Source organism: Physeter macrocephalus, chromosome 11, assembly GCF_002837175.3.
Source record: "Physeter macrocephalus isolate SW-GA chromosome 11, ASM283717v5, whole genome shotgun sequence".
In the NCBI taxonomy this organism is placed as follows: Eukaryota; Metazoa; Chordata; class Mammalia; order Artiodactyla; family Physeteridae; genus Physeter; species Physeter macrocephalus.
In genome coordinates this window covers 104,972,105-104,989,466 of record NC_041224.1, presented here as the reverse complement: position 1 = coordinate 104,989,466, position 17,362 = coordinate 104,972,105, and the positions used below count along the sequence as shown (strand labels likewise).

Here is a 17,362-nt window from a genome sequence, read left to right as displayed (position 1 = left end):
CCGCGGCATGTGGGATCTTCCCGGAACAGGGCACGAACCCGCGTCCCCTGAATCGGCAGGCGGACTCTCAACCGCTGCGCCACCAGGGAAGCCCTTCACTCTCTTCTTGCCTCTTCATCCTTCACTGTGCTCGAGTCATACTGGCCTGCCCTCTCTGCTCCTCCAATGGCCAAACTTCCTTCTGTCCTGAGGCCTCTGCTCATGAGTTTCCTCTGGGGAGATGTTGCCTTACCAAACTCATTGCAGGCGTACTCGAAAGCTAGAATTAAGAGTTTTAAAAAAGAAAAGGCTTCATATTCCTGATAGAAAGGGCTTCAGACATTTTCTGTCACAAACCCCACAGTATTCTCTGAGGGCATGCTTTGAGCCATCTGCTTCATCATGGGATTAGTGTTTGGGGATTTAAATTATTAACATTCACATGGATGGAATACTTTTAATTGCAAGAAGAAAACTTGGGCAGATTAAGGTAGAAAATACCATGTTTGAGAGATGTAAGTGGTGATAGGGATAAATTGACTTTCAAAAAAGTACTCAGTATAGGAAAGAAAATGAAATTTTAAGGAGGAATGGATGATGGGCCAGGAAGTTCAGGGAAAGTTTGACTCCACTGTGGGACCCAAGTTACTGAGAGTTTTGCAGTGACCTTTGGAGAGTGTCGTTGTCCTAGTGGGACTGTGCTTTTTCTGTCCCGTACTGAAGTGTGTGCGAGTGTGTGTTTGAATCTGCATGGCATCCTACTGATACAGACTGTTTTCCAGATAATGACGATTTGGCATTGATCTGACTTTTCTTTCTCACCTACTCCCTCTGGAAGTGAATCGTGTGCCCTTGCAAGATTGCTGATGGGATTAAAGGGTAGTCTACTCCTTAAGGTATTAGACCTGGAACCTTAGATTATATGTTTGATGGTTCCATCAGCTGCAGTAACCAACAAAGTCAACATTTTGGGTGTCAGATAGGCTATAAATAAAAAACAAGCTGTTAGGTGGACTAAATAGTTTTTGAGGAAATATACACCATGAGTGTTGAGGATTCATCTTTATATTCTTTTATTTATTCAGCCTTGTCTAAAAATTTGCTGTCATCTTGGAGTTCGGTGCCAGGGTTTGATGTTGGCCTTGTTTCTGAAAACCATTGATCGGAGAAATTTTACTAGATTGTCTACTGTAGTACAGGGTTAACACAGAATATTTGACAACTATTTTGGGGGAAACAAGTTAGATTCTAAATTCCAGAATGTCAGCATCATCCTTCACTCATAAAGCCTAGAACCCTTCTATGGTACCTGACTATATTTGGCTTTTCCTTCAACGTAATCCATGCAGATGGGGAAGCACTTTTTAGGGGTATTGGGAAGATAGGCACATCCTATTAGGCTCAATGTGGATATTTGATGCTCAGGGGCCTTTGGGGCCGCACACCTGGTGAGAAAGCTAATTATAGGTCACTGTTGAGCAGGAGAGAATTTTCTTACCTCTCATGTTCTTTTGGCTCAACCTAACTTTTTAAATTCATCACCACCGTGGCTTGTATGATCTTCCTCACAAAGACCAAAATGTTAGCTGTTGCTTTGTTTTAGGGTAAATATTGAAGTGCTTGACATCTGCATCTAGAAAGGCTCATCCGTGGAAGCTAGAAAATGGGGGGGTAGTAAGGACTTTTTATATCCTGTAGGCTGAACTGTAGATTGTCTCTGGATTGATCTGTGTCAGCCTGTGGACTTAGGATCTCCCCGGACCTTCCAAATATTCCATGTCCCATAGATGAGCTAGAGAAATGAGAGAGATGAGAGAGAAGAAAGGGTATGTTTCATTTTCTATAGCAGCCATGGTGTTGACCATTGAGACATAGTGTCTTTCTATGAAGACGGTGAACCTGTCAACCTATAAAGTTGTGATTTCCCATAGACATGGTGTCCTGCTTAAGGGCATATTCTAAGGGCTGTGGAGGATTTAAAGGAAGGTGATCATGATAAAGAAGAGCCAGGAAAATGGAGCTTAAAATGAAGTACTCATCCAGAAATAGTGCTACATTCCTCTTGCTTTCTAGAGCTGGTTTCCGAAAGGACGTACCACAACGGTCTGGGCCAGTTTTATAAGGAAAAGATCCAAATACCTAGGGCAGATGTCAGTTATGGGAACTGCCACTCCCAGATCATTGGAGCTGGGTATTTTTAGGCTTGGGCACATTCTCCATCTTTTCACGCTCACTCTTTGTATACATCTGATCTGTATCGTTGAGACCAAAAGTCTTTGCAGGTTTCTTTGCTCAGATAAAGATTGTTCCTTGTCATCCCACCTGAACTTCCACTGAAGAGCTTTACGGTTAAGTTCTTTTATTTGGCTGAAAGCTCTTTTTTGTTGATGTGGCTGAAGGAGTAAGCCTAAAATTCAAAGCTGTCTTATTTATGACTAAAGTGTAAGTTTTTTGATAGTTTGTTGGTATTGTGGAACTCTAGCAAGTTTAGTGTCCACCTTGTCACTGATCCTGAGACTTGTGTTAGACTAGTTTTGAGAAATTAGGCAGAGTGAGAATCCTGGGTATCATCCACACAGCGACAGTTGGTGTATCACCTTTATTTCTCTGACTCCATCCCTATTAGAATACTTAGAGGGCTATAAAGACACTCTTATTTTTTAAAAGTACTTATTTAAAGGAATCCCTGAAATGATTCCTTTCCTAAAATGAGGAATTCTTTGTTTTTGGATTTTCATATCTTCAGACATTGTCAGCATGTCAAATAGTAGTATATCGGATGTCATAAAATATTTATTGAGTATCTGTATTGTCTTAGGGAACTCAGATGGCTGAGAAGCCTAGTGGAAATAGTGGAAAGAGCTTTGTTAGTTATAGGTATAATAATGGATGTTAGGAGCCAAGAGGTCTTGGTGTCCAGCCGTTAATTGGCTGATCAGGCCATTGAGTCTCTCCTGACCTAAGGCTCTTTACTGTTCTATAAAGTGAGGGTTAGAATGAATGACATCTGGTGTTCCAGCTTTTGAGATCTATGGATGTTTTGTCTTAAAGGCATTCTGAGATGGTCTTTGCCCTTAAGACGTTTCAGCTTTGTTTCTAGATTTCCTTACTTCTGTTTGGCTCAGTTCCAAAAAACACATGTGTTTGTTGTTTACAAAGGAAAATTCAACTGGAAAATATATTATGCAGAAAGGAAGTCTCCTTCAATCCCGCCCTCTGAAAGAGAATCATTCTTAAAATTGGTATCTAATGATCTCCACTTATTTCTATGCATATATTAATATTTTTGTGATAGATACACACATATATGTGTATATATAGTGTGTTCATAGGTGTGTGTGTATATATGTGTGTGTGTGTGTATATATATATCTTATTCATACTGTACTAAAACTTGATTTTTTTCATGTTAACAGTTGAGATAATGGGCATCTTTCCATTTGTCAGTACATATAAAATTACATTTTTTTTTAAATTTAGGTATAGTTGATATATAACATTATTTTCAGGTGTACAATATCATGATTCAACATTTGTATATATTGTAAAATGATCACCACGATAAGTCTAGTTAACATCCATCACCATACATAGTTACAATTTTATTTTTCTTGTGATGAGAACTTTTTTTTAAATAAAGCACACATCTTTTTAAAAAAAATTTGTTTTTATTTTTGGCTGTGTTGGGTCTTCGTTGCTGTGCACGGGCTTTCTCTAGTTGGGGTGAGCGGGGGCGACTCCTCGTTGCGCTACAGGGCTACTCTTCGTTGAGCTACGTGGGCTTCTCATTGCGGTGGCTTCTCTTGTTGCGGAGCACGGGCTCTAGGCGTGCGGGCTTCAGTAGTTGTGGCGCGTGGACTCAGTAGTTGTGGAGTGCAGGCTCAGTAGTTGTGGCGCACAGGCTTAGTTGCTCCACGGCATGTGGGATCTTCCTGGGCCAGGGATCAAACCCGTGTCCCCTGCATTGGCAGGCGGATTCTTAACCTCTGTGCCACCAGGGTAGCCGAAGAACTTTTAAGATCTACTCTCTTAGCAAGTTTCAGTTATGCAGTACAGTATTATTAACTATAGTCACCATACTGTACATTACATAAACTATTGTATTTTTAAAATGACCTCATAGAATGTTAGTAATTCACTATTGGAGGCAGATTAAATATACATTTTGGCCAGAAGGTCAAGTGTTGAATCATATTCAGCTGAAGCTAAAGCTAAATATCACTGTCATAGAATGGATGTGCTGGAATACATGAAAAAAAATCTGAAATTTCAACAAAACTATTGAAATGTTATTATAAAAGTTATTAGTGGCCAGATTTACTTTTGACAGTATACAGGCATTCTCATTTCTCACCACTGTCTGCTGTTAGATTGTTCCTGCAGTCACTGTACCATCCTACACATTCATGATACTAAATAGATGGTAGCTGCCTGAGGTAGGTAGAGGAGCACAGTACTCTTTGGCTAGTTCTGCCAGAATAGTCGAGGGTAACGGTGCCCCTCGCAATTAAATTTGTCTTCTCTAAGAGTAACTAGTTAAAGACTGGGTAATAGGCTAGGTGAAGACTTATCTCCTCATTAACTGCTAGACTTGGAGATTTGTTTGATGATCATGAGTTTCATTGAAGGAATCCCCCAAATTGAAGCATTGTACACTGCTTTTTTTTCCCATATTCTTTTCCATTATGGTTTATTACAAGATGTTGAATATAGTTCCCTGTGCTATGCAATAGGACCTTGTTGTTTATTTTATATATAATAGTTTGTATCTGCTAATCCCAAACTCCTAATTTATCCTCCCCCAGCCTTTCCTCTTTGGTAACCACAAGTCTGTTTGCTACGTCTGAGTCTGTTTCTGTCTGTCTGTTTTGTAAATAAGTTTATTTGTATCAATTTTTTAAGAGTCCACATATAAGTGATATCATGTGGTATTTGTCTTTCTCTGTCTGACTTACTTAGTATGATCATCTCTAGGTCCATCCATGTTGCTGCAAATGACATTATTTCATTCTTTTTTATGGCTGAGTAATATTCCATTGTGTATATATGTGTGTGTGTGTATATACACACACACACACACATGTGTGTGTGTGTATATATATATCTTATTCATACTGTACTAAAACTTGATTTTTTTCATGTTAACAGTTGAGATAATGGGCATCTTTCCATTTGTCAGTACATATAAAATTACATTTTTTTTTAAATTTAGGTATAGTTGATATATAACATTATTTTCAGGTGTACAATATCATGATTCAACATTTGTATATATTGTAAAATGATCACCACGATAAGTCTAGTTAACATCCATCACCATACATAGTTACAATTTTATTTTTCTTGTGATGAGAACTTTTTTTTAAATAAAGCACACATCTTTTTAAAAAAAATTTGTTTTTATTTTTGGCTGTGTTGGGTCTTCGTTGCTGTGCACGGGCTTTCTCTAGTTGGGGTGAGCGGGGGCGACTCCTCGTTGCACTACAGGGCTACTCTTCGTTGAGCTACGTGGGCTTCTCATTGCGGTGGCTTCTCTTGTTGCGGAGCACGGGCTCTAGGCGTGCGGGCTTCAGTAGTTGTGGCGCGTGGACTCAGTAGTTGTGGAGTGCAGGCTCAGTAGTTGTGGCGCACAGGCTTAGTTGCTCCACGGCATGTGGGATCTTCCTGGGCCAGGGATCAAACCCGTGTCCCCTGCATTGGCAGGCGGATTCTTAACCTCTGTGCCACCAGGGTAGCCGAAGAACTTTTAAGATCTACTCTCTTAGCAAGTTTCAGTTATGCAGTACAGTATTATTAACTATAGTCACCATACTGTACATTACATAAACTATTGTATTTTTAAAATGACCTCATAGAATGTTAGTAATTCACTATTGGAGGCAGATTAAATATACATTTTGGCCAGAAGGTCAAGTGTTGAATCATATTCAGCTGAAGCTAAAGCTAAATATCACTGTCATAGAATGGATGTGCTGGAATACATGAAAAAAAATCTGAAATTTCAACAAAACTATTGAAATGTTATTATAAAAGTTATTAGTGGCCAGATTTACTTTTGACAGTATACAGGCATTCTCATTTCTCACCACTGTCTGCTGTTAGATTGTTCCTGCAGTCACTGTACCATCCTACACATTCATGATACTAAATAGATGGTAGCTGCCTGAGGTAGGTAGAGGAGCACAGTACTCTTTGGCTAGTTCTGCCAGAATAGTCGAGGGTAACGGTGCCCCTCGCAATTAAATTTGTCTTCTCTAAGAGTAACTAGTTAAAGACTGGGTAATAGGCTAGGTGAAGACTTATCTCCTCATTAACTGCTAGACTTGGAGATTTGTTTGATGATCATGAGTTTCATTGAAGGAATCCCCCAAATTGAAGCATTGTACACTGCTTTTTTTTCCCATATTCTTTTCCATTATGGTTTATTACAAGATGTTGAATATAGTTCCCTGTGCTATGCAATAGGACCTTGTTGTTTATTTTATATATAATAGTTTGTATCTGCTAATCCCAAACTCCTAATTTATCCTCCCCCAGCCTTTCCTCTTTGGTAGGCATACATCTGGAGAAAACTCTAATTCAAAAAGATACATACACCTCAATGTTCACAGCAGCACTGTGTACAATAGCTAAGACATGGAAGCAACCTAAATGTCCATTGACAGATAAATGGATAAAGAAGATGTGGTGTGTGTGTGTGTGTGTGTATACACACACACACACACACACCACATCTTCTTTATCCATTTATCTGTCAATGGACATTTAGGTTGCTTCCATGTCTTAGCTATTGTACACAGTGCTGCTGTGAACATTGAGGTGTATGTATCTTTTTGAATTAGAGTTTTCTCCAGATGTATGCCTAGGAGTGGGACTGCAGGCTCATATGGTAGTTCTACTTTTAGTTTTTTAAGGAACCTCCATGCTGTTCTCCATCGTGGCTGTACCAAGTTACATTCCCACCAAGAGTGTAGGAGGGTTCCCTTTTCTCCACACCCTCTCCAGCATTTATTATTTGTAGACTTTTTAATCATGGCCAATCTGACTGGTGTCAGATGATATCTCATTGTAGTTTTGATTTGCATTTCTCTAATAATTAGCAATGTTGAACATCTTTTCATGTGCATTGTGCACTGCTTGAAACATTCTTTCTGATTATTTTCAGAAGCATACTTAAGATCACATATATCTAACTTTCTAATATTTTTGCTGCTTTATACAATGAGTTGATTGAAAAAAATCCATCATTAATTTTGGCTCCAGAAATGTGGCAGTAGAGCAATGTTGTTGACTCTTAAGATATACAGAATTGTTTCAATATCGCCTGTATCTCAGCTTTCATTGCATGTCCACCAACTTCAGCTTTGTTGGAATAGAATAACATGGGACTTTTTATTATGTAGGAAAAATGTGAAATTAGTCTTTGGCTGAAGGAGGAGGAAAGTGTTATACTCCTTTTATGCTTTCTGGTTCTGTTCATTAAACTGTGCTATAATTACTTTCTGAACACACAGCTGGTGAGTGTGACCAAAACTTTGAATGCTTATGACTTGTAAGACACATTTCACCATGTTTGTTCCATTGTCAACAATAGTTGGCTTTCCCTGTTCTTCACTGGGTTCCATTCTATACTTCTTCATTCTGATTCATTCTGTTAGTGTGAGAGACAGGAACTCTCTCAGCCAGAGAATAAAGCAGGAGCAGAATTGAATGCATTGTGAATGCACCACACTGTTATTTAATGGAAGTCTTCAATTGTTCCTGCACGTCCAAATGTCTGATGTACAAGATATAGGAGTAGCATGTTTACTAATACGACCATTGTTCTGTACATGTCTCAGTATAAGAAGAGAATTTTGGTAACATGTTTTCCAGAAGTACTCTTGACTCCAGGAGTCATAATTTTGACAAGTCTGGACACACTTTCATCTTCAATGAGAGGATTAGAGAGGTTGACTTTCTTTAATAGTCATTTAACCAGCTTATTTTTCAAAATTAGCCTCTATGTACTTTATTAGGATTTTTAAATTGTGTTGTTTTGGAGTTCAACTACTATAAACAAAATGTGCTTAAAGTACCTTATTTTTCTCAAACATTTTCTTCTTTTCTTTGTATTTTTTTATGTGAATACTTTATTTTGTATCAATCAAGAATAACTTCATGGTCAGAAAGAGAAAGACAATTACCATATGATGTCACTTACGTGGAATCTAAAATATGATACAGGGGCTTCCCTGGTGGCGCAGCGGTTGCGCGTCCGCCTGCCGATGCAGGGGAACCGGGTTCGCGCCCCGGTCTGGGAGGATCCCACATGCCGCGGAGCGGCTGGGCCCGTGAGCCATGGCCGCTGGGCCTGCGCGTCCGGAGCCTGTGCTCCGCAACGGGAGAGGCCGCAGCAGAGGGAGGCCCGCATACCACAAAAAAAAAAAAAAAAAAAAAAAAATATGATACAGATGAATTCATTTATAAAACAGAAACATTCACAGACATAGAATGCGCGTCCGGAGCCTGTGCTCCGCAACGGGAGAGGCCACAACAGAGGGAGGCCCGCATACCACAAAAAAAAAAAAAAAAAAAAAAAAAATATATATATATATATATGATACAGATGAATTCATTTATAAAACAAAAACATTCACAGACATAGAAAACAAACTTATGGGGACTTCCCTGGTGGCGCAGTGAATAAGAATCTGCCTGCCAATGCAGGGGACACGGGTTTGATCCCTGGTCTGGGAAGATCCCACATGCTGCGGATCAACTAAGCCCGTGCGCCACAAATACTGAGCCTGTGCTCTAGAGCCCGCGAGCCACAACTACTGAGCCCACGTGCCACAGCTACTGAAGCCCGCGTGCCTAGAGCCCGTGCTCCACAACAAGAAAAGCCACCGCAATGAGAAGCCCGTGCATCACAACAAAGAGTAGCTCCCACTCGCCGCAACTAGAGAAAGCCCACGCACAGCAACGAAGACCCAGCACAGCCAAAAATAAATAAATAAATAAATAAATTTGTAAAAACAAACAAACAAACTTATGTTTACCAAAGGGGAAAGGGGTGGGGGAGGGATAAATTAGGAGTTTGGGATTAGCAGATACAAACAATTATATATACAAAATAAATAAACAACAAGGTCCTACTGTATAGCACAGGGAACTATATTCAATATCCTGTAATAAACCATAATGGAAAAGGAAAAAAAAATGACTTCATGGATGTCATTGTGATTTTATAGTTTTTCCTATTTTTGAAAATTTTACATTGCAAATCATAAGATCCAGGTCTGATAACTGGATTTTTTTCTATTGTCTCTTTTTTAAAAAATTATTTTTATTTTATATTGGACTATAGTTGATTTACAATGTTGTGTTATTTTCAAATGTACAGCAAAGTGATTCACTTATACATATACATATATATATATATTCTTTTTAAAATTCTTTTCCCATTTAGGTTATTACATAATATTGAGCAGAGTTCCCTGTGCTATATAGTAGGTCCTTGTTAGTTATCTATTTTTAATATAGTAGTGTTTATATGTCCCCAAACTCCCAGTTTATCCCTCCCCCCAACCCTTGACCCTTTGGTAACCATAAGTTTGTTTTCTAAGTCTGTGAGTCTGTTTCTGTTTTGTAAATAAGTTCATTTGTATCATTTTTTTTAGATTCTGCATATAAGCAATATCATATAATATTTGTCTTTCTCTATTTGACTTCACTTAGTATGATAATCTCTAGGTCCATCCATGTTACTGCAAATGGCATATTTCATTCTTTTTAATGGCTGAGTAATATTCCATTGTATGTATGTACTACATCTTCTTTATCCATTCATCTGTCACTGGACCTTAGGGGCCTCCATGTCTTGGCTATTGTAAACAGTGCTGCAGTGAACATTGGGGTGCATGTATCTTTTTGAATTATGGTTTTCTCTGGATATATGCCCAGGAGTGGGATTGCTGGATCATATGGCAACTCTATTTTTAGGGTTTTTTTTAAATTAATTTTTATTGGAGTATAGTTGCTTTACAATGTTGTGTTGGTTTCTACTGTAAGGAAAAGTGAATCAGCTATACATATACATATATCCCCTCTTTTTTGGATTTCCTTCCCATTTAGATCACCACAGAGCATTAAGTAGAGTTCCCTGAGCTATACAGTAGATTCTCATTAGTTATCTATTTTATACACAGTATCAATAGTGTATATACGTCAATCCCAATCTCCCAGTTCATCCCACCCCCACCCTTGATAGCCATGTTTGTTCTCTAAGTCTGTGTCTCTATTTCTGCTTTGCAAATAAGATCATCTATACCATTTTTCCAGATTCCACATACATGCGTTAATATACGATATTTGTTTTTCTTTCTGACTTCGCTCTGTATGACAGTCTCTAGGCGCATCCACATCTCTACAAATGACCCAGTTTTTTTCCTTTTTATGGCTAATATTCCATTGTATATATGTGCCACATCTTCTCTATCCATTCCTCTGTTGATGGCCATTTATGTTACTTCCATTTCTTGGCTATTGTAAATAGTGCTGCAATGAACATTGGGGCGCCATGTGTCTTTTTGAATTACGGTTTTCTCTGGGTATATGCCCAGAAGTGGGATTGCTGGGTTATATGGTAATTCTATTCTTAGTTTTTTAAGGAAACTCCATACTGTTCTCTGTAGTGGCTGCACCAAGTTACATTCCCACCAACAGGGTAGGAGGGTTTCCTTTTCTCCACACCCTCTCCAGCATTTATTGTTTATAGACATTTTGATGATGGCCATTCTGACTGGTGTGAGGTGATATCTCATTGTAGTTTTGATTTGCATTTCTCTAATAATTAGCAATGTTGAGCATCTTTTCATGTGCTTTTTGGCCATCTGTATGTCTTCTTTGGAGAAATGTCTATTTAGGTCTTCTGCCCATTTTTTGATTGGGTTTTGTTTGTTTGTTTGTTTGTTTTCCCCTCTCTCTTAGTTTTCTGTCATCTTGGTCTCATCTCCTGATACACTTGAATTTTGGATACTGTGTATAAAATATAGTAGAGATAATTCTAGGTTATTGATAATGTCATTTTCCTCCAAAAAGGATTAACTTTTGCTTCTTTTAGTCAGAATCGGAGATTGAGCTGATTCACTGCTTTGCCTCAGACTTTGTAAAACTGTCCTATTCCTCCTTGATCCTTACTTCTAAGATGTAGTCCTCAGGGGTCTCACCCGAAAGTCTTGATTTTTCTAGGACTCTTCCTCTCCCATGGGCCATGAACTCCATTTTTGTCCACCTAGTACCATAAGACTAGCAGAAGCTCTCTGCAGCTTCACAATGTCCTGGTTGTTACTTTATGCTCAGTTTTTCAGTCTCTCAGCACCACCTTGGAAACTAACAAATGCCTCAAAGGGAAAAGTAGTTCTAAATGCTAGACTTACCTCCTTGTGCTTCTCTTCAATCTGGGACTGTTGTCCCTCACACCCTGACTGTCTTGGTAGCTCTCTAATGTCTTCAGATAGATTTTTTTTTTCTTTTTTTTTTGTAGGGAGTGAGGGAGAGGCAGTTTCTTAGTTGTTTAGTGCAAGAGAATAGGTTTGCAACAAACTATTTTAACCACTGTTGGAATTTTACCTGTATTTGAAGTGGAATATTCAGATATTAAAAATAAATACATAGAGCATGCCTTGTTTGTATTACTGTTATCTTGTACTGGTTACATATTATAGGATCTATGTAATCATAGGATCATTCTTAATATAGAAGTTCAGGAATGCCAAAAATAACACTATTGAGTAAGGCATTCAGCTCTTCGACCAAGTTTAAAAAATCTACCGGATTGATTTTTAATTTAGTCATGATCTATTTCATATATATATTAGCTGCTGGCATTTCTTATTCTCACCCCTTTTCCTGTTTTCCTACTAGGTGGTTTTGTTCTGATTGATTTGCAAAAGCTCTCTTTGTATGTAAGAGACAGGCTCTTTGCCTATATGTGCTACAAATGTTTATCACCAGCAAATATGGTTTGTATGACTGCTACATTTTTGGATTTTTTTAAAGGTTTTTTTGTAGCCTTTCTATTATCCTTTTAAAATGTTAATATTGCACAAATATTTATAAACTACCCACATATAATCACAATACACCTATACATCCACATGCACAGACATTATTAATTATATTATTCAGGTTCTTTATATCATAATTTTTGAGGGATCAAGTTGATTTGCCAATGACTAATGGTAGTGATTTTACCCTTTCTCATGATAAAGAGTGATGTTCTTGGTCTTTTTTACCTAGAATTTGATCTTGTCAAGTGTTAAAATGTTATGATCCATGTGTTTTGGAAATGCTGGGGGTATGGTGTAGATTGTGATTTTATCTTGGTCTCTTTAATTCAGAATTCTTCACTTCTTTTCCCCCTCTTTTAAGTTAGAAGTAAAGAATGGATTCTGTGGTTAAATAACCTGAGAGATATCATAGGAGGAGAAAGTGGGCCTGTACCTGAGTCTTAAAGTATAAATAGGATATGAATGGGTAGAAGTGTGTGGGCCTTCCAGACAAGGGAGAAGGATTAAAAAAGAAATGAGGATAGGGTAGAAAATGAAGTACGTTCAGAATGTGAAAAGAGGCTCTCGGGAGCAGGAAGTCAAGAAATAGGAAGCAAATGTAGGTTAATGAGGTAGGATCACATTTTGGAGGATCCTGAAAGCTAGGTGGAAAACAATTATTTATAAATCAGCTATTCTTAATGCAAATAACCAGATAAGTACATATTTACAAAATAAGCTTTGTGTCAAAGCTCGCTGTACGGAATCATCTGTCAAGCTTGTTTATTTTGATTCATTTTCCTTTATTGCAAGAGCTCAGAGCAGTGCACCATAATTCACATTAACTAATCTAATGCATTCTTTGAGTTTTATTTTGTATCTCACATTCTAACCAGGTGATTTTTAGAGTGTTGATTGAGATTGGTAACCTCGCCTCAAAGAGATATTTTAAGTCTGTCATATTGTGGATCAGTTGAGAACTGCTTTTCTTCAGTTCTGTTTTTCTCCTTCCTTTTCTGCTATGCCCACCCCCAAAATCATAAATATAAGTTTCCTTGCATACCTTAAGCAGATGAGATGAAAATATGCTGAATATGGGGAGATGGCCATGTCTGCAGGCCTGGACTGTTCAGTTGTCTCTCAAGAAGCATGTAGGATGGTGGCTTATTGAGAGTTGAATGAAGCAATGAATACAGTTGCCAATAGTATTTTCAAGTACCCACTAGGCACAGATGATGTGGAAAGATGCAGAAGCCAGGACCTTCTATTGAATGATATCACTGAGTTTGGGATGGTCAGCTCTTCAGAAACATCACTTTTACTCCCAAAGGGAAATTGAGAGAACTGAGTGTTCTCCTTTAGCTTTGACATAAAATTGTATGTTTTTTCTATTCCCAGGGGACTCCTTCTCACAGTTCCGGTTTGCCGAGGAGAAAGAGTGGGATAGTGAAGCTTCATGCCCCAAACAGGTGAGGTGAGGCTGTGTCTGGAATGTGGATTGGCTCTTCTCAAGGCTGAAGACCAGCACCTTTCACATTGCTGTTGAGATGGAGACTTCACATAGAGAAGAGTCTAGTAATTCATGTACAATTCAGCCTCAGTTACCTAAATTGCTCAGAAAGTTTTCAGGGAGCTTACCTTATACAGGCTCTTGGAGCTGGAGTTGACCTTTATACCTGGCCATCTATGTGAACTACTTATATAGCTCATATATGACTATAGTTCATATAGACTGGGTTGCAGGGCTGAAAGTTTATAGTCACGATTTTGAGTGGATTACTTTGCCATTTGGCCTTCCTTCTTTTCCCTTTCTGTGAAAATTCATCTTAGGCTTGAGAATTAATTTTTTTCTCCCACACTGTTTTTGGTGTTAGGTAAGAAAATCCTAAACTTTATAGTTTTAAATAACTCTTCTTCTATAATTAGGAGAATAAAGCTCTAAAATAAGAACAAGTATCATAGAAGTCTTTCAGTGAATCCATAACACCCACACACTTTATTTGCCTTATTCCTGCCATATTTTCTTCCCATGGAGTTTTGATGATTCTCCAGGCAGGATTTCACTGAATCTTTCCGTACGAGAGATGACAGGTATTCTCACCCTTTTTAAAATGTGCAGAGAATGAGTAAGTGCTGGCGTGGCATATGCTTCCGACTCCGGGGCTGGAGCATACTATCTGATACAGTGATCAGACAGCCTGCCCACAGCTTCAGACAGGAGACCTAGCAGCAGACCTGACAGGTAAAGGGCGGGGCCTTCCTCCCCATTCGCTGTCAGCTCAGTACACACACAGTAGGTGGCTCACACCCCCAGGTGGGCTGGCGTCACGTTCAGTTGTTTGGGATGGACGTTGACTTAAAGACAGAGGGGAGGGAAGTGACTTGTAAAATGACTTCCTGTCACTGTACAAAGAGTATGTTTTATAATATAGAAAAATTGGGGAATTAAAAATATTTGTTTTTGCTTGGGTCCATTTGGGCATGTACCTGAGTATGGTTTAGAATTCTGGGGCAAGTTGTAAACAGACGAACGCAGATCATGGAGGAATTCAGTGAAAGCCAAACAACTCACATTTCAACTCCTTTGAACCATGTTGGCTATCAGAGAACATTTTGTTATCCTGACAGTTTCAAATAATTCTAAGGTTCTTCATTTATCAAAACACATGTTCTTTATTAGATATTTCATTAGATGTAGCTTATTGGAAGATGAATGAGACAGAGACCATGCTTGTTCATCGCCCTAGGCCCCTTACCTTAGCACAGTGGCTGACACATAGTAGATGGTTGGTAAATATTTACATGATAAATGAAAAAGAATGCAACATAAAATAAGTGGTATAATAAGTGAATGAACATAATACTGTGGGAGAAAGCTGCTTTGGGCTGGAAGTGATTGAGAGTAGGAGCATGGGATAAAGATCATTTGAATGGGCCTTGGTGGATGAGTATGGTTCTGGTAGGTTCTGTCTGGGGGACAACAGGAGAATGATGAGGAGATCTGAAAGACCAGGCTGTGCTCAGAGTCGGGAGCATAGCTGGAGTGTAGCTGGAGTGTGGATTCTCAGAAGAGGCGGCTTCCAGGGTTGGTCTGGGCCACTTAGTACCAGTGATTTGGTCTTCATTTTTATCTAGGGGCAGTTTAGCCTGTGGGTCAGAGCATAGACGTCAGAAACGCAAACCTGAATGTAAATCCTAGTTCTCATCTATAAAATGGAACTAATAATAAAATGTAACTCAGAGTTGTCATGAGGATTACATTCGATTATAAATGTCCTTCTGTGCAGTTCCTGACACAGAGGGAACTAATAATAAAATGTAACTCAGAGTTGTCATGAGGATTACATTCGATTATAAATAAAAGTCCTTCTGTGCAGTTCCTTACACAGAGTTCATTTTTATCTAGGGGCAGTTTAGCCTGTGGGTCAGAGCATAGACGTCAGAAACGCAAACCTGAGTGTAAATCCTAGTTCTCATCTATAAAATGGAACTAATAATAAAATGTAACTCAGAGTTGTCATGAGGATTACATTCGATTATAAATAAAAGTCCTTCTGTGCAGTTCCTTACACAGAGGAAACACTCAAAATTAGCTCTCACTACTACTGTTACTTGTTAACAAAAGTTTTGTTTAGCAAGAAAACGGAAATGGCTAGACTGGACCTCTGCAATATTGGGAAGGAGGGACTGAACAGGTCAGAGGCTGGAGGCTGGGAGAGCAGGTAGGAGGATATTACGTTGGGTGAACGGGAGGGGACGTGGGCCGACAGCAGGGGCCATGAGAGGGAAGACGGTTCACTGGCAGATGGGCCTGCAGCGGAGGACGTGGTAGATTGCGTCACGGGCCAGACGTGAGACATGAGGACAAGAAAGATTCTCAGGGGCGCTAAGCTTCCCAGCATGCTGATGAGGTGAGCAGTGATGATTGATGGAGCAAGAGAAGGCAGGCTTGATTGTGGGCACTTTGAGTTGAGGTATTAGTAGGACACATCTCAAACTGAATTCATCACTTCGCCATCGGCACTGTTTTGTGTCCCACATCTCTCCTCACTCGGTTCTCTTTAGTTTTGCTTACTTGAGAGAGAAAAGAGAAGAATCTATCTGTCTGTCTACCTGTCTGTCTATCTATCTATCTATCATTTGTTCCTCATGTGCTCCCCTGTCCCCAGCACAGCCAGTGACATGAGGCAGTCAAGAGTTTGCCAGTGGGTCCTGGCGGAGGCCCCAAAGGGCACCCTGATGGGAGAGGGCCCAGTGCTGTCCCTGTGACTTGCCTTCATGTCTCTGTGGCTCACATGCAGGGTGAGGGGAACGTGGCCCGGCAGTCAGGGTCCCTGCTTCAGCCGTGTTGGCCCCATTACCGCAGGGGAGTTGGTCCCTTCGATCCATGAGTGGGGTTTTCAGCCCTGTCCTTTGGACAGTGTGGGGACATGTGAGGAGGGAATGGGTGGGAGGAGAACTGAGGGTGAAAAAAATAGGTCCATTATTTTTTGAAAATCATCTGAAGCTTTTTTTTCATTCCATTTTTCAGTTGTGTTGACTAGTGACTTATTTAGTCAGTAGAGCTTCCTCAAGCAACCACTGAGCACTGGGTGGCATGCCGTGGTTCCTGAGTGCGTGGCTCTTAAGGGAACAGACACTCAGGCCCACCCCTGAGAGCGCAGTTCTGAATGAGGCCTGACGCTCTGTACATGGAAAACGCCCCAGCTTTCTCTAAAGTGTCGCCTGATCTGGGCACTTCCACTGTAAAGTGTCCCCGTGGTCCCTGAGTCCCCAAATGAATGTGGACGGTGAGTGCTGTAGCTCTTGAGGAAGGTGCAGTGGTCTGATCAGAGGCTGTAAGTGGAGTTTCTAGTAGGTTCGTTCCTCACCAAATGGTGTACCTTTACACAGACACTGAGACTCGGAGTCTGATTGGGTTCCTGGACAGGGAGGAACCTTCAGGAATAGATTCTCACCACCGAGTCTGTGCACACACTGATGGCGGAGAAGTGGGGTGGAGGGACTCTGTTCTAACAGTCAAGGCTGGCCTCCTGCTCCCAGCCTCCGAGTCTGCAGGAGAGGAGTCACTGGGGTGGCCAGGCTGCGCGCTCCAACTGTGAGTGACTGTCAGGGTTGGCCGGGTGGACGTAGAGATGACCCACCAGTTATTTACAACATGGAGCAAAAAAGCTAATTCATGGTGGTTATTCCAATTAAATATATTTTCCAATTCACACTTTACCATTACAAGCAATTCACTTCAGCTCCCTTTATATCTAAGGCCTCCAGCTTTAGCCCTTTAGGGGACAAACTGGTGACAAAAAAGGGGATGTCTTCTTACACGGTGGTGTTTGATGGTAGGTTCTAGG

The 17,362-nt window shown here is 39.9% G+C and overlaps 1 protein-coding gene across 1 annotated transcript in view; it reads left to right on the top strand.

The window, feature by feature from the left end:
* AVEN (apoptosis and caspase activation inhibitor) overlaps window positions 1-17,362 on the top strand; it is a 203,379-nt gene that overhangs the window by 179,380 nt on the left and 6,637 nt on the right. Inside the window, exon 3 of the mRNA XM_024118375.3 lies at window positions 13,410-13,480. Coding sequence (XP_023974143.1) covers window positions 13,410-13,480 — 71 coding nt within the window. The remainder of the gene's footprint in view (window positions 1-13,409; window positions 13,481-17,362) is intronic.